This window comes from Salmo salar, chromosome 05 (assembly GCF_965601325.2).
Source record: "Salmo salar chromosome 05, fSalSal1, whole genome shotgun sequence".
NCBI lineage: Eukaryota > Metazoa > Chordata > Actinopteri > Salmoniformes > Salmonidae > Salmo > Salmo salar.
Window position 1 is genome coordinate 39,307,578 of NC_138295.1, and position 25,114 is coordinate 39,332,691.

A 25,114-nucleotide genomic window follows, 5' to 3' on the forward strand; every position below is an offset into this window, starting at 1 on the left:
ATTGCCTTGACTAACCGGTACCCCTGCACATTGACTCAGTACCGGTACACCTTGAATATAGCCTTGTTATTGTTAATATTTTTCCTTTAGTTGAGCAAATTGTTCTTACTTCCTTTTTTAAAACACATTGTTGGGGGCTCGTAAGTAAGCATTTCACGGTAAGGTCTACACCTGTTGTATTCAGCGCATGTGACAAATACATTTTGATTCGATTTCTAAGCATTTAAAATGGAGAATACAGCAGTAAGAATGCTCTCTAGTGGCAATCAATGGTACTGCACGTACCCAGAAACCAATATCTTCTTCCTGCTTTTCCTCTCTCCCTTTGACAAACACCCTGACCTTAAGGACCAAAGAAAGCATATTCAGAAATAAGATACTGTATCATCATTTTAAGATTGACCATAAATACACCTTGTTTTATTATGGTTAATTACTTTATATGAACAGTACACGGAGGATGAACAGCACTGAGACGAAATAGGGAACGTTATGATATCATACCACACATAATCAGCGTGTACTTGTATCACTGTTGCTAACATACACAACCATGTACAGTAACTAAAGGGTTAAAGAACAACAAAGCACCGTTCCTCTCAGTATAAAAACAACTTCAGGTAAGCCATCCTTTGAAATGATGTAACACTTAGAAATACCCCCTATTCGTCTTTGTAGGGAGTGCTGCTTTTCTTTCTCTGCCTCTCAATTTCCTGTCTCTTCAACATTGTCTCTCGACAGGTAAAGTCATTCCTACGGGACATTCGTTCAAAATGCAAAGAGAGTTACAGGGCAGGCTTAATTCACGTAAGACAAAGATGCTAAATAGGAACACTCATTTTCCATCTTAAAATATATTCTCCCATTAACGCCTACTGAATTTGACCCTGTTATCCTGACCCTTTACCCAGTAGAGGGGAGAGCGATGCCATCCTGGTCATACTCATCCTCATGGTATGGCAGGCCCGGGTGTACCCTCTGGTGGTGCACCCTCAGGTTGCCCCTGTGGGCGAACCGCTTGCCACACTCCTGGCAGACGAAGGGTCTCTTCCCCAGGTGGACATCTCGCTGGTGGGCCCGGAGGTTCCCGCTGCGGGCAAAACGCTTCCCACACTGGGTGCAGCCAAATGGCCTCTCCCCTGTGTGGACGCGGGTGTGCACTGTGAGCTCTGACGGAGTTAGGAAGCTCTTGTCGCATACCAAGCAGGGGTACATCCTCACACCTGTGTGGCGCAGCAGGTGCCTGCGCTGGTGGGATGGGTAGCTGAAGCTCTTGCCGCAGTATGGGCAGGTGTAGGGTCTTGCCCCGCCAAGTGTGTGTGCGTGACCATGTGCATGTTTGTGAGCGTGTGTGTGTGTGTTGGGGTGTGGCCTGATTGGGTCCTTGGAAGCCAATGACCAGCGGTTCTGATGAACTAGGCCCCTCCCTCTGTCGTCTCTTGGTCTCAGGCCTCTCTGGGATTGGTTGGTTTGGTCCTGTGACTGTCGGGGCTCTCTCTGCTCTAGTACCTGGTCTGGGCTCTGGTCCAGGAAGCTAGGATCCTGAAGGTCTAGAGGAACCGCACTCGCCCAGGGGTCAAGCCCAGGAGACCTGTGGTCAGGTCTGGGGGAAAAATGTCCAACCCGGGGTTCTTGAAAGAAGGAAGTGGAGCTCTGGCTCTGAAGAGGTCTATGGTCTCCCTCCCAATGGGATACTAGCAAGAGATAGGAACAGAGATATTTAAAGAAACATCAAGAATGGAAGACAAAACATACAAACCAACAACTCCACAATAATTACATCTATAATTACTCCACGTTTGCAGACATAAGCCCAATGCAACAGAGGTTCACTTGATCTAAAGCACAAATGTGCAGATTGATTGGTTAAAGGTTAAAAGTCCTTACACTTTGCCTTGGTCCCTGGTGTATCAGACAGGGGGTCTCCCAGCCTCTGGCCCCCAGCAACACAGCTCCCCCCTGGCCCTTGTCCCTTCCCCTCCACAGGGGCAGGGTGGGACTCCCCAAACTGTGGAAGAGGGCAATGTTTAAGCTGAAGGAAGAAAATAAAAAAGTTAATTTGGGGGCTAGCATCATTGCAATGTTAAAAGCATTTGAATAGTTAATCTTTGAAAATACAACTCAACATGACTATCTCAGTAACAAGACTGAAAGACAGACATTCTTATCATGTTAGAGAATGACTGTGACTGACCTCTTCTTTGATGGAATTCCCCTCCAGCTCTGTCTCCTCCTTTTTCATCCTGGGGGGCTCCTTACACCCCCTGTCTTGGACCAGTGGGGGGGTCTCAGAGGCGGCATCTGACTCCCAGCTTGAACCTACACAGACGGAGTAGGACAGACAGTAGTTTAGTGTTCGTTTCAAAATAAATGTTCCTAAAATCATTACAAGAGACACATCTGATTCTCTTACCAGCTCTAGGTTCAGACTGCTGCCTTGGGCTGTCTTCTCCTCCTATTTTCCTTGCTGGTCCTTCTATCACATCCAGTAGGCCATCTCCTCCATCTCCTTCCTTCTTCAGCCTCCTCTCTGCCCGCTCCAGCCTCCCCCTCAGGGCTGTGATCTCCTCTCCTCTCTGCATCAGCTCTTCCTGCTGCTCACACAGACTGCTCTCGAAGATCTTGGCTATCTCACACACCGCCGCCGCCAGAAGAGAGTCCATGACGGTGGCTAGCTGGGCGTGGAAAGCATTCCTCACAGAGTCCAGCATCGTAGCGATAGTGGTGTCCCTTACCCCCTGCTCTGGAAGAACCAGGGGTAGATAGATAGGGCGGATGGTTACACCGAGACTCAAGGAGAGGAGGACTTCTGTGCTGTCAATCAGGTGGGGTGTGCTACCCAGGTGCGTGGTTAAGAGGAGGAGGTCACTAAGGTAGAAGACGCAGCAGTATTTTACAAAGATTTGACCCTCTGACATACAGTGATGTGGGAGTCAACCTGCGTCTGTCTCCTCTCCACCACAATAATCTTGTTCTGAGCCAGTCGGAAGCATAACGACCTAGCAAACGTTAGCTACATAGCCAAGTAGCCAACACCCGTCCAGAACCTCTTCTCGTTAGATAGCTAGACCACTAGCATCCAGTCTACATGCTAATAATAAAAGATGACACTTACCACAAAACAAGCACTGTGAAGACTGCAACCAGGCGAATCAAGCTAACGTTGGATGGCTAAACAAGGTTAGCTCTGGATGGCAGGCTCAGCTAACGTTATCTAGCTAACTCGTTAACAGACATGCAAGAAACCTATAAGAGCAACTTCTACATGTAGCTACAGTACTTGCTGTAGTAGCCGAGTCATTTGGAATTTGAGTAGACAACTCAAATTTGCAGAATTCAAAATGTTTCTATTGATTAAAATGGCTAGCGAAATCTATGGAAGCAAGCCATGTTGATTCTCATTCTCGCGATAGCGTGATTTCAGTTTCTCGTAGTTCACTAAACGGGTGACGGGAGATGAATAGCAGTGGAACCAAAGGTGACCAGAGTATGGAGCTATACTGCACATTGACAAAACAGAAACGACACATCAACCTGAAGATCCAATGGCTTGAAATAATAATTAATGACCAAGCAAACGGGGAACATTTCATATTTGTTATTGAGGTTTTTACTGGCAATGTTTGTGCAATCACAAACCTTCTTGTTTACCTAACAGTGGGATTAGTGATGGGCATCCTGGCTCTTTTCAGTGAGCCGGCTCGTTCGGATCAGCTCACCAAAAAGAGACGGCTCTTTAAAACAAAATATGTTTTGTATTTTTTCAAGTCAAACAGTTTGCGATAGTTTGACTATGATTGGTGTTAAAACAATTCTAATTAAATTATTAAATGAAATCATACTCTACCTTAACCACAATGTATTTAAAAATTGCATTGGTTTGTTATGAAAAATAATGCTATTAAAATGATAAAAGTATAAATTTTTAATGTATATAAACAAAGTGCGTATAAATCTAACCATTCAAAATGAATACAATCTTAACAGCATAATAGAATATTGCACCATATCAAAGAAAAATAAATAACAATTTGCAGAACTGCAGCATCCCACAAATTGAAATAAATGCAAAAAAGGATGCTATTACGCATGTGCATTTAAAGTATAACTTTTTAATGTATATAAACAAAGTGCATATAAATGTAACAATTAAAAACAAATACAAATCTGAACAACATAATAGAATATTGCACCATAAAGAAAAATAAATAACAATGTGCAAAACTGCAGCATCCCGCTTAAAACATTAAACTGGTCCCTCTTTTCTCTCTCTTCTTTATTGCCATGTTATAACCAGCAGCACACAGCAATGCTGACCATATTTTGCTTTTATGGTAGATTTGCATTCAGAAATGCAAGCTGCCTCACTTTTGAGGGGCTAATGCGGTTTCTTCTCTCAGTAATTATTTGTCCCATTTTCGAGGAGACCCTCTCAGAGGGAATGGATGTGGCCACTATGCAGTCTCCCTGTCATGACTTTAGTAAGCCGTGGGTAGACAGAGGCCTTGTTCTTCCACCAGCTCAGAGGATCTGCAGATCCTCCAAATAGGATTGGACCTCCGTTATGGCATCTGCTGAGGGATTCCTTCGTGCTGCATCCCCAGTTGCTCTCTCGTCAAACAGCATCCAAACAGCAGACATTTGTGGCACTACTGCTGGTGCTTCTGCTCCATCTGATCCCTCTTCTTTCTGTTGCCCTGGTGCCTGAGCCAGTTGACTGCTGGGGCTGTCCCTCCCTGCTGCTGAGGTTATTCTTTTAAGAGCCTCGTCAGTCGCTCTAGCATCGCTGAAGGCTAACTTCTTAAACCTGGGGTCAAGTGCAGCGGTTTCTGATAGTATGTGATTATATTCCATTCTATGGAACTTTCTGTCCATTGATGAACATATGGTGTCCATCAACTCTGTCACATGTCCTGTGGTCACATTTGCTTCTCTCTGGAGGCTAGCTGTGATTCGCTGCAGACCCTTACACAGGAGTATCATTATTGAGGCTGTCACACAGCTGAAAAGAGAGAACAGTAACTTATTTGTTCAGGTTCGTGTTTTGTCTACTGATACTACATTCGCATCTACTGCTCATATACATATATAATACTGGATTAAATAATGATGTAGTAATAACTGCTTACTGTACCTCTCTCCACTGATCTCCACAGTGACCTTCTCAAAGGGTTCCAGGACTCTGCACACCTCCTCCACCACCTCCCATTCCTCTTGGGTCAGAGCATCAACAGGTGCATTGACAATGGCCAGGGTAGAGACGATGGCATCCTTTGATTCAAGAAACCGCTTCAACATTTAGACCCACAGAGAGAGAACTGCTTAAAGTAACTAACTTTGGCCTTCCGGATAACCTGAGTGCACTTATTTCTCATTTGCCTGAACGAGAGCCAGTCAGCTTGAGTATGCGTGTGTTGAGCATTTTGCCGAATGCAATTCTTAAGGTGGAGTAACTCTGCAAGATCACAGTCGAACCAGTGGCTGAACATGTTTTAATTTAAATTTTCTTTATGGGGGCATGTTAACAGTACTACTGAAAATATCAAAAAGAAGGTTCAAACGTCTTCGACAGATGGGATCAAGCTGATTCTGTACCAATTTACAGAGGCCAGGTCAAGAGGGAAGGCTTGCTCATGAAAGTGTTTTTAGCACGTCTATGACAAATCAGGACAGGTAATTTCATTGAGCAGCCATTACGAACACAGGCTGTAAAACAGTGATCACTAAGGTCATTACAGAAAACACCAGACTGATACCTATCAGGATTATTTGTGAGGATAACATTGAGGAGAGTAGCCTTTTCTGGGTGTTTGGAGTCATACCTTGTGGGATTGGTAATAAACTGAGAAAGATTTAGGGAGTCCCATTGCTTTAGGACTTGGTCAGGTGGTTTACGCATGTCCCAGTTCAGGTCACCTAGCAGGACAAATTCAGACTTAGTGTAAGTGGCCAGGAGAGAGCTTAGGGCAGGTAGGGTACAGGCCGGTGCCGATGGAGGACGATAGCACCCAGCAACAGTCAACGAAGAGCTATTTGAAAGTTTAATGCTTAAACCAGCAAATCAAATTGTTTGGGGACAGACTTTGTGGAGACAAACGAGCACTGAAGGTGATCCTTGGTAAAGACTGCCACTCCCCCACCTTTGAAAGATCTGTCTTGCCGAAAAAGGTTATAACCAGAAGGTTTAACATCAGTATTCAAAGCAGTCTTTCTTAACCACGTCTCAGTAATGACCAACACATCTGGATTGAAGCTGTGAACCCACACTTTCAATTGATCCATTTTAGGTAATAAGCTTCTAGTGTTAACGTGCAGAAAACCCAGGCTTTTACAAGAGCAGAAATCAGTGAAGCAGATAACAGAGCACAAGTCAGAGTTGGGGCTAGCAACAGTAGATGGGCCAGGGTGAACATGCACATTTACAGATATCATCAACAGTAATACAATCAAGGCACGACAGGGGATAGGGAGACCTCTGCAGTGTTGATTTATGACATTTGAATGTGCATTAGATGGCAACAAGATCATATTATACAGCAATTTCATCAGGTAACATGAATACAAAGCCAGCGAGCGGTGGTTAGAATAGGATGGGAGTCCAAAAGTCCGTGTAACCAATAGAGAGTGTGGGAACAAACAGTCTGTCCTATTGATGGGTCGGTTGCGAACGAGTCGGCTCTTATTCCACAACTGTACGAGAGCACACAGGCTTCAGTGTGGGAAAGAGTCCAAAAAGCTACTGCAGTTTGCCTTACCACTGACTGCTGGAGAGTCCAGGGGAACCACTTCTTACATATCAGTTACATGTCACTTCATTGAAGATTTTTCTAGCCGTCTTCTGGACCGCTTTGAGTTCAGCGACAGCCACACTTCAGAGAACTTGGCAGAGGAAATGTTGAGAGTGGCCAGAGAATGGCAAGTAGATGGAAAATAATTTGTTCTTAACTGACTTGCCTAGTTAAATAAAGTAAATAAAAAAATAAAAAAAAGTAAAATCATTGTAATTCATAAAAAGGTCACTAAGAATCTTGGTAATCATTGAAAACCGTAATTGGAGTATGCCTTATTAAAAAATGCCAACCTCCAGTAGTCAGATTTTATTTCTGTTTTTAAAAAAGCAGTTAGAGCAAACATATTATCAGAAGAGATAGAAACATGGGTCTTCTCTGCCCTGTGATTTTCTTAACAGGGGGAATATACAGTACAATTAATGTTACATTTGTCATAATACAGAATATAAATCAATAGACACATTTACATGGAACAAAAACATCAAACAAAAACCATGCCAAGACTTTTCAAATCAAAATCATAAACCTGTCTGGCACTGACATAAAAAAAAAAAGATAAAAGTGATCAGCTGAGAACCTGCTAAGTTACCCACAAGACAACTGACTGATCACCATATCAAGTTGAGTTCTCTTTCTTCATCCTCTCTCAGCATCATGTTAGTTCGCGGGGGCACTAGGTTTGGGGTCAATTCCTTTTTCATCAGTCAATGATTACAAAAACCTTTGTTGAAAATGAACAGCACTTTTCAAATCCCAAATTTAACTGCAAATAGAAGTAACAAATGTATCTCCTGAATGTAATTGGAGTTGACCCCCAGCCCTACTGAATACTCCAATTTGACTGGGCGGAGCCATGTGGACTCAGGCATGGACAGTTTCTTAGTGGATCCTAAGGTAATTAGTGTTGTGGAAAGTCCTGCTACAGCGAAGACAGCGGGATCTGTTTCTTGAACTGGTGAACTTGTAGCAAATGTCTATTAAGTTCTGCCATCGTCTCTAATTGCTTCACACACCAGTACTTCTTCCCCGGGTGGGCGAACCTCCAGTGGCTGATCAAGACGGGATGGCAGCGGAATTTTTTGCCACACTTCGCAGCTCAGTGGTTTCTCACCTGTATGGATGCGGATGTGTTGAACGAGGCTAATCTGTGAATTTAGCAGCATTTTACACACTGTGCATTGGAACAGGCCGTCTGTTTCTGTCATTTGCTTCAGGTTGCCGTTTGCTCGTAGATCATCTTCACCTTTTGACTTGATGGCAGGTTGCTGCTCTGCACTGTTTGCCATGGGTTCCTCCACTGGTGCAGTCCAGGAGAGGTCTCCGCTGCTCTCCTCACCTCCGTACACGTCCGCATGGGCTTTACGCAAGTGTAATATCAGGAACTGCTTTACACGGAACCTCTGCCCACACTGGTTACAAGGGTATGGCCTCTCACCTGTGTGAATACGCCCATGGTCCCGCAGGGAATGTGCAGAAGTGTATTTCTTATGGCAAACGTAACAAGAATACACTTTTGGATGTGTGCCGCTTTCTTTGGGCGTGCCAGCGTTATTGTTTGGGGACACGGGTTTGTCTTTCGGGGAGATAGGTTTAGCCTTGCTGGCAGAGAGAGGTTTGTTGTCGCAGGAAGTAGGCTTGGCTCTGCTGGGGGAGAGGGGTTTCACTTCGTACTTGACTGAGTCTGAAATTTCTTTGACGCTGGAGCAAGGTTTCCCCTTCTCGTGGCTGCCCCGTGTGTGCCCACTAAGAGCACTTGGGTACTGAAACTTTTTGGGACACTTAGGACATTTGTATGTTCCCTTGATTTTCACCTTTTTATGAGACCTCATGTGCACAGAAAGACCAAACTCACGGCCAAAGCCCTTCCCACAGTATTTGCAGCTGAAACTCTTGTCAGTTCCACTGATTACCGCTTGTCCGTCCGCATCAGGTTCCATTTTGAAATGCTTTCTTCTCCTTCCTACCTTCTTCACTACGTCACTCATTTTCCCTTGACTCCCCTCACTGTGTTTGTTTTGTAAGTCACTATCTTTTCCTTGTCTTGTGTGGTGACTTAAGACATACTTGTTTGATAGGTCGTTGCTCTGGGGTTCCGGGTTGCTCTGGGGTTCAGGGTTTTCTTGTTCGAACATGCTCAGCATACGACCATGGGTCTTCCTCAGCCCCTGGCCCCGACCCACTGAAACACGACTGTACCCTGACCCGGTCGCACTCAGTTCAGGCAAGTCTCTTAACTGTCTGTTTAACAACCACTCCGCAGCCAACCCTGCAAAATAGGAGCAAAAAGCGTGGAGTCAGTGATGTCCTGCACCAGGAGCTGAATTACAATTACGAGGGCCAAGGATGATTTACTCTTACCTTTTCGTGGAGGACTCCTGGCTAGGGCCGTCAGCAGGTGGTTATCAAAATCTTCAGCCTGCTAAAACACACTCATAATGAATATGATAAGAGTATCATGTCTCTGATCGCAACCAAATACACCACCAAAGTACGAATAAAGCAGACATTTAACCTAATTCTAAACAGAAGCCACTTATTTTGTTCAGCCCATTGGCTACATTCGGGTGTGCATAATGACCGTCTGTTTATTTATTCAGGTTTCCTACACCGGACCGGTCACTGACCTCTATTTTGATGTTAGGGATGCGCCATAGAGACACACTCAGTGGTCGCAGGTCCACACATGACCAGTCATTTTCCTTTTTGATCTTTGAGGGCGGAATTAAGGAATCTTCTGACTGAAGGGGCTCGCACCAATCGGGTACTGCATAGAAACCCAAAGATACAAATTTAACGAGAAACATAATAGAGCTCAGCTGACACCAACTGGGAGAGAAAACATGCATATCTCCACAGTCCACAAGCCCTGAAATGATGTTGCTATGTCTATGCATTATCAACTTACCTTCTGTCTCAGAAATTGCCGTCACGGAAGAGACTGTTTGTCCAGAGGTATTGTCCGGGTCCTCTCCTCCTTTTGCTCCCTCCTTCAACCTCCTCTCTGCCTGCTTCAGCTTCTCCATCAATGCAGAGATCTCGTCTCCTTTCTGTGTCAACTCCTCCTGCTGCTCATTCAGACTGCCCTCAAAGATCTTGGCGATCTCACACACGGCAGCAGTGAGCAGGGAGTCCATGACAGAGGACAGCTGCACCCTGAAGGCCTTCTGCACCTTCTCCGACATTTCTGGTTTAAGTGGCTCTGCCTCCGCCTGACTCAGGTCTGTGTGAAGTCACCCAGCTGCACCAGCTGGATGCTAAACTGTCAATAAAGAAGAATCATGTCAAGGCCACAGGCAAGGTGGTATAGTTAGTTACATACAGTAGACCACCGCTGTAATGTATCCAAGGCAAGGTGAAGTATTTGGGGTGTTTATTTAACTAAATAAAGTCGGTAGATAAAGCTGTTTCAAACTAAAAAGACAGATGCTGAGTAATAGTTGACTAGTGATCAAAGCGGTCTTGCAGCAGGTGCTAGTAATGGGATGTTTTTGTCATCTAGTTACAAACTTCAAATACTTTTTATTTAACATTCAAGTAACTTACTCGACTCAGATGAAGACATTGTGGGCTAACTAGCATAAACGATGTAAGATGCCATGTCACAATAGCTAGCTATCTAGTTAACTGTATAAAATACGTCTATACTTGCATGGTATACTGTTTATAAGGTTGCCATCATTCACAAAGCTTTATGCATTGCTTACAGACGAGCAAGTTGAACACAACACGCTGGAATATGCACAGCTAGAGGAGAATCCGCGCGCGAAAAGTAAACATGGCAGCGAAGAATGTCACATTGATGGCTATAACGGAAAACACAAACCTGCAAAAACAACGGTCCCTAAAACATCGGACTCCGTTGAATTTGTCGTTGTGTATATCTTCAACGTATGTAGAATGCAATAACAATGTTTACTGTTGTTGAACTGTCCGCTGTAATGCAAACTCTACTCGAATAGCCACCATTTTTCCATGTGGACTTCCTCGCTTTGGCGACCTATCCTCGCGATTTTACCTAAGGATTTCGATGTTGCGTTGGCAGACCGCAATTAGGGGCGTTTTCTGATAAAGGCGTTTCTTGATATCAAGTTGACACCCATTGATGCTCGCAATTGGTCTGTGGCTTGTTCGCCGGGTACAATGGTTGTTGACAACTGTAGCGTTGTATCTACGCCTAACCATTTTCCTAACCTGTTATGTAAACAAATCATCTGTGTCAAGAAACCATCAGTCTCATAACACCAGAACTGTTCAATGGCAGGTATCAACATTGTGGCCTGCATTAAACCATTTTTCCTGCTAAATTGGTCCTAGCTCTGGCACAACCAAAAATGGACAGCCCTTTACCTCTGTGACACTGATCTAGGGTCAGTTTTGCTTTCCACTTCCTATAATCACTGCTCAGGATGGGGTTAGGTTTAGTTTATCCTAAATCACTGGTTAGAGGCAACTTAAATCTAGAGACTCTCCACTTAAAAAATGAACGGAAGGAAATTTCAGTAAGAAGTCTTGATTCATAGTGTGTTTGACCATTCACTTAACCCATTTAAGAAATAATGACAACAATTCAGTTCATTTATCATTTTTATTCACATACACTTGTTTAGCCTCTCCTTTTGGGGGATGGCGGGAGGTAAATCTACCCCCCTGTAATTTTCTGGAGCGAGCCGACTTTGGCTCGACGCCCTTAAGGCGATTGTCATCTAAGGTTATCTGACAGAGTCGGACGATCTGGGTCAACCTCGAGCAACGCCACCTGGGAGGGAGCACATGATAGGTGAACTTGTCTTCAGCATCACTTTCCTCGTCCGACATGAAGTTGGGGTCTGCTCCAACCAGGAAGTCCAGATCTTCTGGGGCGAGGAGCTCTCCTCCCACCTTTACTCTCTTCTGGAAGAGCTGAAATTTTACAGAGAAAGGACTTGAATAAGCAGCAATACATTAGCCTGGGTACCAGTCTCTTTAGATAATCCACTCCCTGTACTCCATGTCATGTGCCAAAGAGCCTGGCCTTTCCGCCATCTTCAAATATGAACATTCTATCATTTATGAGCTCTAAAAGAACATAGGGTGCTCGAGTCAGGATCAAATCCTCACAGCTATCCTCCAATCACAACGATTATACAAATATTGGAACTAAAGCTTTTTTCCTTCAAAGAACACTTTGGTATCCGGTTGAGAAGCAACAGTTATTTGTCCAGATGAAACCAGTTTGCTAGCTCACTCTAAATTCTCAAACTATACTGAACAAAAATATAAACGCAACAATTTAAATGATTTTGCTGAGTTACAGTTCATATAAGGAAATCAGTCAATTGAAATAAATAAATTAGGCCCTAATCTATGGATTTTACATGACTGGGTAGGGGCGCAGCCATGGGAGCCAGGCCGACCCACTGTGGAGCCAGGTCTAGCCAATCAGAATTAGTTTTTCCCCCACAAAAGTGCTTTATTACTGACAGAAATACTCCTCCGCATGCACCGGTCATAACTCGGGATTATGTCTTCTCTCGAATAGGGCATTGATCATATTTTTGCAATATTAATTCCTAGAGAAATGTGTAATTTAAGAGGGTCTACCACATGTTTCCTATTTGTCTGCCTCTTTAGTCCAGGGTGCATTGCATGGTGCCATTGTCAGAAATATTATAGAAAGTAGATGGGAATCCAATGAATGAAGGAATGTGTAACGCCCCATCCAGCAGACCAATCACGTTCAAGTTGTCATGCTGCGTCAAGCAACCCCTTCTCAACGTCAGTGTATATGTCGAGAAACGTGCCTATTTTCCTCGAAAGTACGTAATGTCACGACTCAAAAGCTATATGGTACTACAGATAGCAAGTTAATTATCTCATATTTCGGAAACGATTTGTAATGTTGTAATTCTTGCTGACGAAATTCGTGCTAATGTTGGGTTTTGAAGCTAGCGCACAATAGATTCCCATTCACTCCTCGAAGGAGTGCGCTCCTTGTCCCAGAATCGGCCATTGACGTAGCATGGGCAACGTTTCCCATCTCCTCAAAATAATATCCACCGTTGCAAATGTTAAGACTCCACTCTGTGAGGCACATCGATCTGCAGGTTGAACATGGTGCGATGGTAGACTTCTAAATTGATAGTGTAGTTTGTTTAGGTGATTTTACAGCTAGCTATGTCACATGCTGATATTGTCTTTGGTATTATTGTGTGTAGCTACGTTTTGCTAGCAAGCCCATAGAGAGCATTGCATTGTGGATTTTGTAGTTGACTTGAGCTGAAACGATTTTCCATGTTGCTACCAACGTTATTGCGCCAAAATGAAACATTTGTTCAGAAAAAATATTGTTAACATAAGTGTTATTTAACACTGTATGAGTGTCTTTTTCCTTTAACGTTATTTACAACCATCAATGAGCAACTCCAGCGCATATTTAGGGTGCGTTCATAGATTGCCTCAAGTGTGTCAGAGTGTGCTCTGGGTCGTTTCTAAATTCAGAGCGTTATCAGATTGTCTGTTCCTAAATTCTGAATGTTTACATCTTGGAGCATTTAGAGCGCACACCGGACGCTCTGGCCGAGGAGTAGGGTTGATCCGAGGGACCTGACCTCACAATGGCATTCAAGCACCCAAGCTAACTGGCTAAAGTTTGCTAGCTACTTCCAGACACAAATGGGAGAACACCGCACTCTGACCATTTGACTCGCCCTGGCAGAGCTGGTTAGGCTGTTTTTATGTTATCTAGAGCGTTAGTGACTGTAACTGAGCTTCTGGCAACAAATAGCTAAAGACACTGGTACTCAGACTAGCAATACATAAGTAAGTTATTGGTGAAATTGTGAGTACAGACATTGTGTATATATAAGCTTTCAACGTGAATGATATCCTACATGAAAAATTCCACAAGTTAGATGCACAATAACATGTTCTTATGTCTGAGTAGTGTGTGATTATATTGAGTGATGTTGTGTGTTACTGATAACATACCCTGCTTCGCCTGCTGGTGAGGATTTTCTTCTTCTTGATGACCTCCACACTGCCCTCCAGCTCAATCTTCCCTTGAGCCTTCCAATACTCATAAGCTCTGTTGCATGCCTCTATGGAAAGGAACAATGATTATATTAAAATACTGTGGATGTGATACAACTTCATAAGTTGTTGTATGTTATGGAGCGATTTGAATTGCATACATTTGAATTTAATATTTGTAATGCACAAATTCAATAATTGCATTCATAAATTGAACTTGTATTTCCTCCTGATTTGAAACTGAATTAAGTGAATATTGCGTTCAGTTTTCAAATTCAATTTCAACTTAATTCAATATTCAAATTCAATATTTATATTTGTTTCAATATGGTACTATCATTTCAAAGTTTCATATATTCAACTTCACAGATGCATTCAGATTCAGTTTTCAAATTCAGTTCTTTAATTCAGATTCAAACCAGAGACAACATTCTGGTACTTTGCCAGCCAGGAAAAGCAGAGGAGAACAGAAAGAATTAAACACTCACTGTGGTAAACGGAAGCTTCTGGCGGTTTCTGAAACCAATGTGGCATGTTGAATTTATTTTCGTCCTATGAATTTGGCTCGAGCGCTCAAATCGTTTTGGAAATACACTACATGACCAAATATATGTGGACATCTGCTCGTCGAACATCTCATTCCAAAATCATGGGCATTAATATGGAGTTAGTCCCCCTTTGCTGCTGTAACAGCCTCCACTCTTCTGGGAAAGCTTTCCACTAGATGTTGGAACACTTTGCAGTCAGCGTTCCAATTCATCCCAAAGGTGTTTGATGGAGTTGAGGTCAGAGCTCTGTGCAGGCTAGTCAAGTTCTTCCACACCGATTTCGACAAACCATTTCTGTATGGACCTCACTTTCTGCACTGGGACATTGTCATGCTGAAACAGGAAAGGGCCTTCCCCAAACTGTTGCCACAAAGTTAGAAGCACAGAATCGTCTAGAATGTCATTGTATGCTGTAGCGTTAAGATTTCCCTTCACTAGAACTATAAAAAACAGCTCCAGACCATTATTCCTCCTCCACCAAACTTTACAGTTGGCACTATGCAGTCGGGCAGGTGGTGTTCTCCTGGCATCCGCCAAACCCAGATTTGTCCGTTGGACTGTCAGATGGTGAAACGTGATCACCCCAGAGAATGCGTTTCCACTGGCGGCAATCTTTACACCACTCCAGCCGACGCTTATTATTGTGCATGGTGATGTTAGGCTTGTGTGCGGCTGGTCAGCCATGGAAACCCATTTCTTGAAGCTCCAACAAACAGTTTTTGTGCTGACCTTGCATCCAGAGGCAGTTTGGAACTCGGTAATGAGTGTTGCAACTGAGGCCAGACAATATTTAAGCGTTACGCTCTTCAGCACTCGGCGGCCCCGTTCTGTGAGCTTGTGTGGTCTACCACTTTGCGGCCTAGCCGTTGTTTCTCCTAGATGTTTCCATTTCACAATAACAGCACTTGAGTTGACCGGGGAAGAAATTTGACAAACTGACTCGTTGGAAAGGTGGCATCCGATGACTCAAGACCTCTACAATAGCATGGTGGGTTGGAACACTTCAGGAAGGTAGTCACGTGTGCTTGCGAGGCAGAAGTCCTGAGTTCGAGTCTCGTATGAGTTGAATCGGGGGGGAAGCGGTACTCGTTAAGCAACATGTCGTCCTTTACATCAACTTCCTGAACTTATCCCTATAGGCTTTAGATAAGTGGGCTAACTGTCTTGTGACATGAAGGAGATCTAGTTCGAACCCAGTCAGTCACAAGAGCAAGATTAAATAGGGAATGGAACGACTATCCTTAGATGGGCTATGACAGGGCAATTCAACTGTATTTTTATGTGGACCAAATTGTGGTTTTTGTGGCATTCGCTTCTAACGCGGCCTGTGATCATCATAGATGGGAACAGAAAGCACATCCATATTTCAGTCTTAACTTTCAGGAATGGGGTCATAGTAGTTTAAATTAAGGCCAAAACGGTTCAAATGCTAGAGCCAAATTCATAGGAAGAAAATAAATTCAACATGCCACATTGACTTCAGAAACTGACAGACTCTTCTGTTTACCACAGTGAGCGTTTAATTCTATATTTTCCTGCCTTGCAAAGAACCAGGATGTTGTCTCTGATTTTGAATCTGAATTTAAAAAGAACTGAATTTGGATGCGTCCGAGTTGAACATATTAAACTTTGATAAACTTGAAATGATAGATTGCAATCATTGTCTGTGTATCAAGTTTACAAATATACCATATTGAAACTGAATATACACTGAACAGAAATATAAACGCAACATGTAAAGTGTTTGTCCCATGTTTCATGAGCTGAAATAAAGAAAATACCAGAAATATTCCATACTAACAAAAAGCGCATTTCTTAAAAATGTTGGGCACAAATTCGTTTATATCCCTGTTAGTGAGCATTTCTGTCACATCCTGACCAGTAAAAGAGGTTATTTGTTATAGTAGTTTGGTCAGGACGTGGCAGGGGTGTGTTTGTTTTGTGTTGTCGGGGTTTTTGGGTTGTGTTCTATGTTTTGTATTTCTATGTTCTATTTTCTATTTTTTCTATTTCTATGTTTAGTTTATTGTTTTGACCTTCAATTGGAGGCAGCTGTTCCTCGTTGCCTCTAATTGAAGGTCCTATTTAGTAGGGGTGTTTTTTCTATGGGATTTGTGGGTAGTTGTTTCGTGTATAGCTGTATGCCTTACAGGACTGTTGTCGTCGTCGTCGTCGTCGTCGTTTTTGTATACGTGTGTTTTGTTTTTCCTTCTTTCTGCCAATAAAAAGAAGATGAGTATACACATTCCCGCTGCATTTTGGTCCAATCCTTACGACGCCTGTGACAGAACTACCCACCACAAACGGACCAAGCAGTGGAGGAAGGAGCGGCAGCAGAGCTGTAAAGAGGACTGGACATGGGAGGCCATCCTGGACGGCAAGGGATCCTATACGTGGGAAGAGATCCAGGCCGGAAGGGATCGCCTCCCATGGGAACAGGTGGAGGCAGCCAGGAGAGAGGAGATACTGACGGGTGAGTCACCATGGAGGAAGGCTGAAGAGGACCGGGGACGCTATGCGGGAACACGGCTGGCAAGGAAGCCTGAGAGGCACCCCCCAAGAAATGTTTTTTTGGGTGGCACACGGGTAGTTTGGCTGGGCCAAGGGTGAGCCCTAAGCCAACTCCCCGTGCTTATTATGGGGAGCGTGTGGAGAGGAGAGCGCCGGTGTATGCGGAAGTGCGCACGATCTCACCCATGCGCACGCACAGTCGGTGCGAGCGATCCCAGCCCCACGCAAGTGCCGTGCTAGAGTGGGCATCCAGCCTGGAAGGAGGATGCCTGCGCAGCACATCTGGCCACCAGTGCGCCTCCTAGGCCCAGGCAACCCTATGCCTGCTCTACGCACGGCAGCCATCAGGCCTCTGCACAGCCCAGTTCGCCCTGTGCCAGCACTCCGCTCGTGCAGGGCTACTATTACCATCCAGCCAGGACGGGTTGTGCAGGAGGTGCGCTCCAGACCTCCAGTGCCTACTCCTGGCCCGGTATATCCAGTTCCTGCTCCTTGCACTAGCCCTGAGGTGCGTGTCTCTAGTCTGGTGCCTCCAAAGCCAGAACCACGCACCAGGCCTCCAGTGCGTCAGCCCGGTCTATTACATCCTGTTCCCGCTCCTCGCACTAGCCTTGGGGTGCGTGTCTCCAGTCTGGTACCTCCAGTACCAGCCCCACGCACCATGCCTCCAGTGCGTCAGCCCAGTCCAGCTCGTCCTGCTCCTGCTCCTCGCACTAGCCCTGTGGTGCGTGTCCCTAGTCTGGCGCCTCCTAAGCCAGCCCCACGCATCAGGCCTTCAGTGCGCAGTCCCCGTCCAGAGCGTCCGGCGACAGTGCCCCGTCTAGAGTCGCCCTCCGGTCCGGAACCGGCGCACCCAGAGTCGCCCTCCGGTCCGGAACCGGCGCAGCCAGAGTCGCCCTCCGGTCCGGAGCTCCCAGAGTCGCCCTCCGGTCCGCAGCTCCCAGAGTCGCCCTCCGGTCCGGAACCGGCGCAGCCAGAGTCGCCCTCCGGTCCGGAGCTCCCAGAGTCGCCCTCCAGTCCGAGGTCTTCAGCGACGCGCCATAGCCCAGAGACTTTGGGAGGGGTAAAATATAATAAGCATTTAGTGGGGGTGGACAGGTTAGGTTGGGGAGTAAGGCCGGAGCCTGAGCCACCTCTGTAGTAGGAGGTTGGGGAGGGAGGGGTGTAGCACAAGAACCGTCGGTGACGGTGGCCACCCTCCCTTCCCTCCCTTTAGTTAGGTTTGTTTTGGGGTTTATTTTTTTGTGTTTATTTTTTGTGAGGTGCTTCCGGGGTCTGCACCTTTGGGGGGGTGTACTGTCACGTCCTGACTAGTAAAAGAGGTTATTTGTTATTGTAGTTTGGTCAGGACGTGGCAGGGGTGTGTTTGTTTTGTGTTGTCGGGGTTTTTGGGTTGTGTTCTATGTTTTGTATTTCTATGTTGTATTTTCTAGTTTTTCTATTTCTATGTCTAGTTTATTGTTTTGACCTTCAATTGGAGGCAGCTGTTCCTCGTTGCTTCTAATTTAAGGTCCTATTTAGTAGGGGTGTTTTTTCTATGGGATTTGTGGGTAGTTGTTTCGTGTATAGCTATATGCCTTACAGGACTGTTTGTCGTTGTTTTTGTATACGTGTGTTTTGTTTTTCCTTCTTTCTGCCAATAAAAAAGATGAGTATACACATTCCCGCTGCATTTTGGTCCAATCCTTACGACGCCCGTGACAATTTCTCCTTTGCCAATACAATCCATCCACCTGAAGCTGATTAAACAGCATGATCATTACACAGGTGCACCTTGCGCTGGAGACAACAAAAAGGCCACTTTAAAATGTGCAGTTTTGTCACACAACACAATGCCACAGAAGTCTCAAGTTTTCATAGAGCGTGTAATTGGCATGCTGACTGCAGGAATGTCTACCAGAGCTGTTGCCAGAGAATTGTACGTTGGCTGGGCCAGGCTCCCCTGCCAAGTGGGTGGGCCTATGCTCTCCCAGGCCCACCCATGGCTACACCCCAGTCATGTGAGATCCATAGATGAGGGTCTAATGAATTTATTTCAATTGACTGATTTCCTTATTCGAACTGTAACTCAGTAAAATATTAGAAATTGTTTCGTATATTTTTTTGTTCGGTGTAATTATTGACTTAAATTGACATTTTAAACGGAATGTAATATTCAATTAATTCAGTTTCAAATCATGAAATACATGATAGGCTGCTGCAGCAGGAGACGACATTACATACTAACAATATATTTTTGAAGAGATAGGGATTCTTTACATTGTTACATTCTGTAAATGTATACTATACGGTAGCTACTAAAGCTAAGACTCACTTCTGATGAGGCTGTCGGGACCCCAGTTTTTGCCTCCATCCTTTACAATCTGCATCACTGCTTTGGTCACCTCCTCGTTGTGAGGGGACCTGAAGCTGAAAAACCATAATGTTATGATTATTGAAAGAAATACGAGTGTGATGATCATGTAATAAACTTGACTATACTATATGAAATCAAAACATCCCAAAAGTGCAAACCCCACCCACTTGACACTCAAGGCAGGATAAGCAAAGTTTCAAATAGAATTTGAACCCACGTCTGCAATGGTGCAACCAACTGAAAACAACTAATGGAATATTTAAAGGGATAGTTCACCCAAAACACAAAATGACATATTGGTTTCCTTACCCTGTAAGCAGTCTATGGACAAGGTATGACAGCAATCCATGCTTTGGTTAAGTTTCCCTGGAACTGTTCCACATGCTAACGTTTTAGCATTTGTGGCACAAATCCTGAATTGTTTACCAGTTGCTAAGCAGTTGCTAGGGACTCTTTTGGAAGAAGCTAGCTAGCTAACGAAGAACAACAAAGAATATCTAGTTAACAGAAGAAAAGAAAGAGAAAATCAGGACAGAAGAAAAAGGATATCAAAGTGAAACAGTTCTCTAAAGACACAGGAGACAATAATACAAGAAACAACACTTCTGTAGCTTGTCAACTATGTGTCTGTCTATCCCTGTTCTCTCCTCTCTGCACAGGCCATACAAACGCTTCACACCGCGTGGCCGTTGCCACTCTAACCTGGTGGTCCCAGCGCGCACGACCCACGTGGAGTTCCAGGTCTCCGGCAGCCTCTGGAACTGCCGGTCTGCAGCCAACAAGGCTGAGTTCATCTCAGCCTATGCTACCCTCCAGTCCCTAGACTTCCTGGCGCTGACGGAAACATGGATTACCACAGATAACACTGCTATTCCTACTGCTCTCTCTTCGTCTGCCCACGTGTTCTCGCATACCCCTAGAGCATCGAGCCAGCGGGGTGGTGGCACTGGAATCCTCATCTCTCCCAAGTGGACATTCTCGCTTTCTCCCCTGACCCATCTGTCTATCTCCTCATTTGAATTCCATGCTGTCACAGTTACCAGCCCTTTCAAGCTTAACATCCTTATCATTTATCGCCCTCCAGGTTCCCTTGGAGAGTTCATCAATGAGCTTGACGCCTTGATAAGTTCCTTTCCTGAGGATGGCTCACCTCTCACAGTTCTGGGTGACTTTAACCTCCCCACGTCTACCTTTGACTCATTCCTCTCTGCCTCCTTCTTTCCACTCCTCTCCTCTTTTGACCTCACCCTCTCACCTTCCCCCCCTACTCACAAGGCAGGCAATACGCTTGACCTCATCTTTACTAGATGCTGTTCTTCCACTAATCTCATTGCAACTCCCCTCCAAATCTCCGACCACTACCTTGTATCCTTTTCCCTCTTGCTCTCATCCAACCCTTCTCACTCTGCCCCTACTCGGATGGTATTGCGCCATCCCAACCTTCGCTCTCTCTCTCCCGCTACTCTCTCCTCTTCCATCCTATCATCTCTTCCCTCTGCTCAAACCTTCTCCAACCTATCTCCTGATTCTGCCTCCTCAACCCTCCTCTCCTCCCTTTCTGCATCCTTTGATTTTCTCTGTCCCCTATCCTCCAGGCCGGCTCGGTCCTCCCCTCCTGCTCCGTGGCTCGACGACTCACTACGAGCTCACAGAACAAGGCTCCGGGCAGCCGAGCGGAAATGGAGGAAAACTCGCCTCCCTGCGGACCTGGCATCCTTTCACTCACTCCTCTCTACATTCTCCTCTTCTGTCTCTGCTGCTAAAGCCACTTTCTACCACTCTAAATTCCAAGCATCTGCCTCTAACCCTAGGAAGCTCTTTGCTACCTTCTCCTCCCTCCTGAATCCTCCTCCCCCTCCCCCCCCCTCCTCCCTCTCTGCGGATGACTTCGTCAACCATTTTGAAAAGAAGGTTGACGATATCCGATCCTCGTTTGCTAAGTCAAACGACACCGCTGGTCCTGCTCACACTGCCCTACCCTGTGCTTTGACCTCTTTCTCCCCTCTCTCTCCAGATGAAATCTCGCGTCTTGTGACGGCCGGCCGCCCAACAACCTGCCCACTTGACCCTATCCCCTCCTCTCTTCTCCAGACCATTTCCGGAGACCTTCTCCCCTTCCTCACCTCGCTCATCAACTCATCCTTGACCGCTGGCTACGTCCCTTCCGTCTTCAAGAGAGCGAGAGTTGCACCCCTTCTGAAAAAACCTACACTCGATCCCTCCGATGTCAACAACTACAGACCAGTATCCCTTCTTTCTTTTCTCTCCAAAACTCTTGAACGTGCCGTCCTTGGCCAGCTCTCCTGCTATCTCTCTCAGAATGACCTTCTTGATCCTAATCAGTCAGGTTTCAAGACTGGGCATTCAACTGAGACTGCTCTTCTCTGTGTCACGGAGGCTCTCCGCACTGCTAAAGCTAACTCTCTCTCCTCTGCTCTCATCCTTCTAGACCTATCTGCTGCCTTTGATACTGTGAACCATCAGATCCTCCTCTCCACCCTCTCCGAGTTGGGCATCTCCGGCGCGGCCCACGCTTGGATTGCATCCTACCTGACAGGTCGCTCCTACCAGGTGGCGTGGCGAGAATCTGTCTCCGCACCATGCGCTCTCACCACTGGTGTCCCCCAGGGCTCTGTTCTAGGCCCTCTCCTATTCTCGCTATACACCAAGTCACTTGGCTCTGTCATATCCTCACATGGTCTCTCCTATCATTGCTATGCAGACGACACACAATTAATCTTCTCCTTTCCCCCTTCTGATAACCAGGCGGCGAATCGCATCTCTGCATGTCTGTCAGACATATCAGTGTGGATGACGGATCACCAGCTCAAGCTGAACCTCGGCAAGACGGAGCTGCTCTTCCTCCCGGGGAAGGACTGCCCCTTCCATGATCTCGCCATCACGGTTGACAACTCCCTTGTGTCCTCCTCCCAGAGTGCTAAGAACCTTGGCGTGATCCTGGACAACACCCTGTCGTTCTCCACTAACATCAAGGCGGTGACCCGATCCTGTAGGTTCATGCTCTACAACATTCGCAGAGTACGACCCTGCCTCACACAGGAAGCGGCGCAGGTCCTAATCCAGGCACTTGTCATCTCCCGTCTGGATTACTGCAACTCGCTGTTGGCTGGGCTCCCTGCCTGTGCCATTAAACCCCTACAACTCATCCAGAACGCCGCAGCCCGTCTGGTGTTCAACCTTCCCAAGTTCTCTCACGTCACCCCGCTCCTCCGCTCTCTCCACTGGCTTCCAGTTGAAGCTCGCATCCGCTACAAGACCATGGTGATTGCCTACGGAGCTGTGAAGGGAACGGCACCTCCATACCTTCAGGCTCTGATCAGGCCCTACACCCAAACAAGGGCACTGCGTTCATCCACCACTGGCCTGCTGGCCCCCCTACCTCTGAGGAAGCACAGTTCCCGCTCAGCCCAGTCAAAACTGTTCGCTGCTCTGGCACCCCAATGGTGGAACAAGCTCCCTCACGACGCCAGGACAGCGGAGTCAATCACCACCTTCCGGAGACACCTGAAACCCCACCTCTTTAAGGAATACCTAGGATAGGATAAAGTAATCCTTCTAACCCCCCCCCTTAAAAGATTTAGATGCACTATTGTAAAGTGGTTGTTCCACTGGATATCATAAGGTGAATGCACCATTTTGTAAGTCGCTCTGGATAAGAGCGTCTGCTAAATGACTTAAATGTAATGTAATGTAATGTAATGTAAGGAAACCAATGTCATTTTGTAATTTGTGTGAAATATCCCTGTAAGTATAAATCAAACTAAGAAATCAAGCAGCTTTTCAAAGAGCAGTATCACTACAGCCTTGTTAATAAAGTGCATACCAGTCATTTGGGCCGAATCTCCATTTTAGCTCCTCCCCAAGCTGCTTATGGGCCTGTCTTACTGATGCCTATTAGGAATAAATAAATACACAGTAAGATAACTGACCAAGTGGAGATTGGAGAGGCTAACAAACCTAAGAGTATAGCTAGCTACTTTGCTTTACAACAAACCCTGGCCGAAGTGTAAGAAGTTTCAGCTCATTTCAAACTCACTAATAATGCCAGTGGAATAATCCTTCCAGTTCTTGATGTAACATGAACTGGCGCGGCGTAATCTTCATTATCTTGGACTCCCTTCGTCAGTTTTGCCTTGGAAATGGTACAGATGCCCCTGGAAAATATAAAAAACAGGAACAGTGTGAGTTAACCTTTGCTAACTAGCATTCACACTAATTCTCCCTGGTACACAAGTACTCCAAAACATGTTGTCCAATGTTACCTTGAATGGATTTGTTCATGTTTTTTCAGGTCCGCTCTAGCAATAAATCTTTTCCCACAGTCCGTGCACTGGTAAGGCCTCTCTCCGGTGTGATAGGCCCTGTGTCTCTTCAAGACGCTCTGATGGCTGAAGCTCTTCCCACACTGAGAGCAGCTGTACGGCCTCTCCCTCATGTGGCACTGCATATCGATTCTCAGGTGGCACATGGACTCAGGGGACCCCATAGAGCTCTCTATCCCCTGGACTGGTATTACTGACCCTGGGTGTGAAGGCTGCTCCTCACTGGTCCATGGTGTTGATAGAGGCTGGGACTCACTGGCCCATGGTGCAGACAAACCAAGGTCACTATGGGGGGCATCGGTGTATGGGATTGTCAGGGTTACCATATCCCCCCAGTCTCCATGTGCATCGGCCTCCTCTTTGACATGGACCTCATGGGCCTCCCTTAGAGCAACGAGCCCCTCTGACTGGAGAATCTCCTCTTGTTTAATACCATAACCCTCTGCTGCTGAGGAAATACCAGAACCAGTGATAGTATACATGATGTGTGTGTCAGACTATACAGGTTACAGCTCTGTTACCTCTGTCTAAACTATCAACATGGTATAACCATGGTAATTAGACAGATGAATACCTAATCAATCCCAGAGGGGAAATTCAGTGGTGAAAATCCACTCACCTGACAAAGCCTCTACTTTCTCCTTAGTGTCTCCAGCACAACCACATCTCACACACATCCCCTTCCTCTCCTCCTCTCTGTCCCTCCATCTCTGCAGCCTCTCCTTCAGGACATCCACTTCCTGTTTGCTCCGTGTCACTTCCTCCAGGAAGCCATCCTTCACCAATAGTGTGATTTCATGCATGGCGGTTTTGAGGACTGTTTCCATGATGCCACTGAGCTGGTACTGGAAGTTGAGGATGGCCTCTGACATAGCTGCAACAACATCAACTCAACACTGGCAAATCAATCCCACTTCCCTTATTGGTACCAGTCCCAGAGAACAGAGACAGTCTTCTTTGGCTGAGCTTCCTACCCTTGTTTCCCAGTTTGGATCACTATACTGGAAAGACTTGGATTTAGCCTCCTCCAGATCACACCACTGCCCAGAGTCAAGAATCTTCCTCCAGGAAACAAGGGCAAGCTGTCAAATACACCAAATGTGGTCTTGATATACCCCAAATATCTTGCCAGTAATAGGAAGGTCACTTACCAATGATTTAGCCCAGCAACATGCGTGTAACTAACAAATTCATGAACCCATACATCCCTTTTTGCCTGTGATTAGGCGTACCAAATAACGCATTTCTCAAGCTTGCTAGCTGCTTAGCTAAGCTAACTTAATAACCAATGACTGTATATGAACAACACTGTAGTAACAACTTTCCAACCATTTGACTCAAATCTAAAATATTATTACCACTTCCTAGACGTTGATTGTTGTTGTGCGTCAACAAATTAGTTACAAACGTCAAATCTCTCATAGCCTGTAGTACACAGACGTAACAAAGCCAGGTACTAGCTAACATAATAAGCTAACAGCTAACTAGCTGAGGAGAGGTCCTGCGGCTCCACCCCCCTGATCTGTGGCATCGAGGTGATCATACTGCCAATGCAAT

The 25,114-nt window shown here is 45.6% G+C and overlaps 3 protein-coding genes across 8 annotated transcripts; all 3 read right to left on the reverse strand.

Moving 5' to 3' along the window:
- Positions 1–390: 390 nt before the first annotated feature.
- LOC106604862 (uncharacterized) lies at positions 391–3,421 on the reverse strand. Of its 3 annotated transcripts, none has more exons than XM_082975210.1 (5): positions 3,116–3,421; positions 2,414–2,868; positions 2,195–2,319; positions 1,888–2,008; positions 391–1,694 (listed from the first exon to the last, which is right to left on the reverse strand). In XM_082975210.1, the coding sequence occupies exons 2-5, from the start codon at positions 2,709–2,711 to the stop codon at positions 904–906; spliced, it is 1,335 nt and encodes a 444-aa protein (XP_082831336.1). In that variant the 5' UTR covers positions 2,712–2,868; positions 3,116–3,421; the 3' UTR covers positions 391–903. The 3 variants fall into 3 exon arrangements, with proteins under 3 accessions (XP_082831336.1, XP_014055411.1, XP_014055410.1); XM_014199936.3 differs by having other exon boundaries at positions 1,888–2,032; positions 2,414–2,743; positions 3,116–3,420; XM_014199935.3 differs by having other exon boundaries at positions 1,888–2,032; positions 3,116–3,420.
- Positions 3,422–5,475: 2,054 nt separating this feature from the next.
- On the reverse strand, positions 5,476–11,270 carry LOC106604859 (uncharacterized). Of its 2 annotated transcripts, none has more exons than XM_014199930.3 (5): positions 10,615–11,270; positions 9,697–10,050; positions 9,416–9,555; positions 9,150–9,207; positions 5,476–9,057 (listed from the first exon to the last, which is right to left on the reverse strand). In XM_014199930.3, exons 2-5 carry the CDS (start codon positions 9,971–9,973, stop codon positions 7,769–7,771), a joined length of 1,764 nt encoding a protein of 587 aa, XP_014055405.1. In that variant the 5' UTR covers positions 9,974–10,050; positions 10,615–11,270; the 3' UTR covers positions 5,476–7,768. The 2 variants fall into 2 exon arrangements, with proteins under 2 accessions (XP_014055405.1, XP_014055403.1); XM_014199928.3 differs by having other exon boundaries at positions 9,150–9,210.
- Positions 11,271–11,362: 92 nt separating this feature from the next.
- LOC106604860 (uncharacterized) lies at positions 11,363–25,078 on the reverse strand. Of its 3 annotated transcripts, XM_014199934.3 has the most exons (8): positions 24,709–25,078; positions 24,177–24,431; positions 23,498–24,005; positions 23,272–23,389; positions 23,059–23,126; positions 19,173–19,267; positions 13,758–13,867; positions 11,363–11,690 (listed from the first exon to the last, which is right to left on the reverse strand). In XM_014199934.3, exons 2-8 carry the CDS (start codon positions 24,427–24,429, stop codon positions 11,364–11,366), a joined length of 1,479 nt encoding a protein of 492 aa, XP_014055409.1. In that variant the 5' UTR covers positions 24,430–24,431; positions 24,709–25,078; the 3' UTR covers position 11,363. The 3 variants fall into 3 exon arrangements, with proteins under 3 accessions (XP_014055409.1, XP_014055408.1, XP_045574182.1); XM_014199933.3 differs by having other exon boundaries at positions 24,177–25,077; XM_045718226.1 differs by having other exon boundaries at positions 23,498–24,002; positions 24,177–25,076.
- Positions 25,079–25,114: the final 36 nt, after the last annotated feature.

Coding starts and splice junctions, on each gene's coding strand:
- LOC106604862 (XM_014199936.3), bottom strand. CDS start 2,711: ATGCTGGACTCTGTGAGGAATGCTTTCCACGCCCAGCTAGCCACCGTC. Junction 2,320..2,413: donor GCAGTCTGAACCTAGAGCTG/GTAAGAGAATCA, acceptor CCGTCTGTGTAG/GTTCAAGCTGGGAGTCAGAT. Junction 2,033..2,194: donor GGAATTCCATCAAAGAAGAG/GTCAGTCACAGT, acceptor TTCTTCCTTCAG/CTTAAACATTGCCCTCTTCC.
- LOC106604859 (XM_014199928.3), bottom strand. CDS start 9,973: ATGTCGGAGAAGGTGCAGAAGGCCTTCAGGGTGCAGCTGTCCTCTGTC. Junction 9,556..9,696: donor GGCAATTTCTGAGACAGAAG/GTAAGTTGATAA, acceptor GTTTCTATGCAG/TACCCGATTGGTGCGAGCCC. Junction 9,058..9,149: donor CAGGAGTCCTCCACGAAAAG/GTAAGAGTAAAT, acceptor CCTATTTTGCAG/GGTTGGCTGCGGAGTGGTTG.
- LOC106604860 (XM_014199934.3), bottom strand. CDS start 24,429: ATGTCAGAGGCCATCCTCAACTTCCAGTACCAGCTCAGTGGCATCATG. Junction 23,390..23,497: donor CATGAACAAATCCATTCAAG/GTAACATTGGAC, acceptor TATATTTTCCAG/GGGCATCTGTACCATTTCCA. Junction 19,268..23,058: donor AGATTCGGCCCAAATGACTG/GTATGCACTTTA, acceptor ATGGTTTTTCAG/CTTCAGGTCCCCTCACAACG.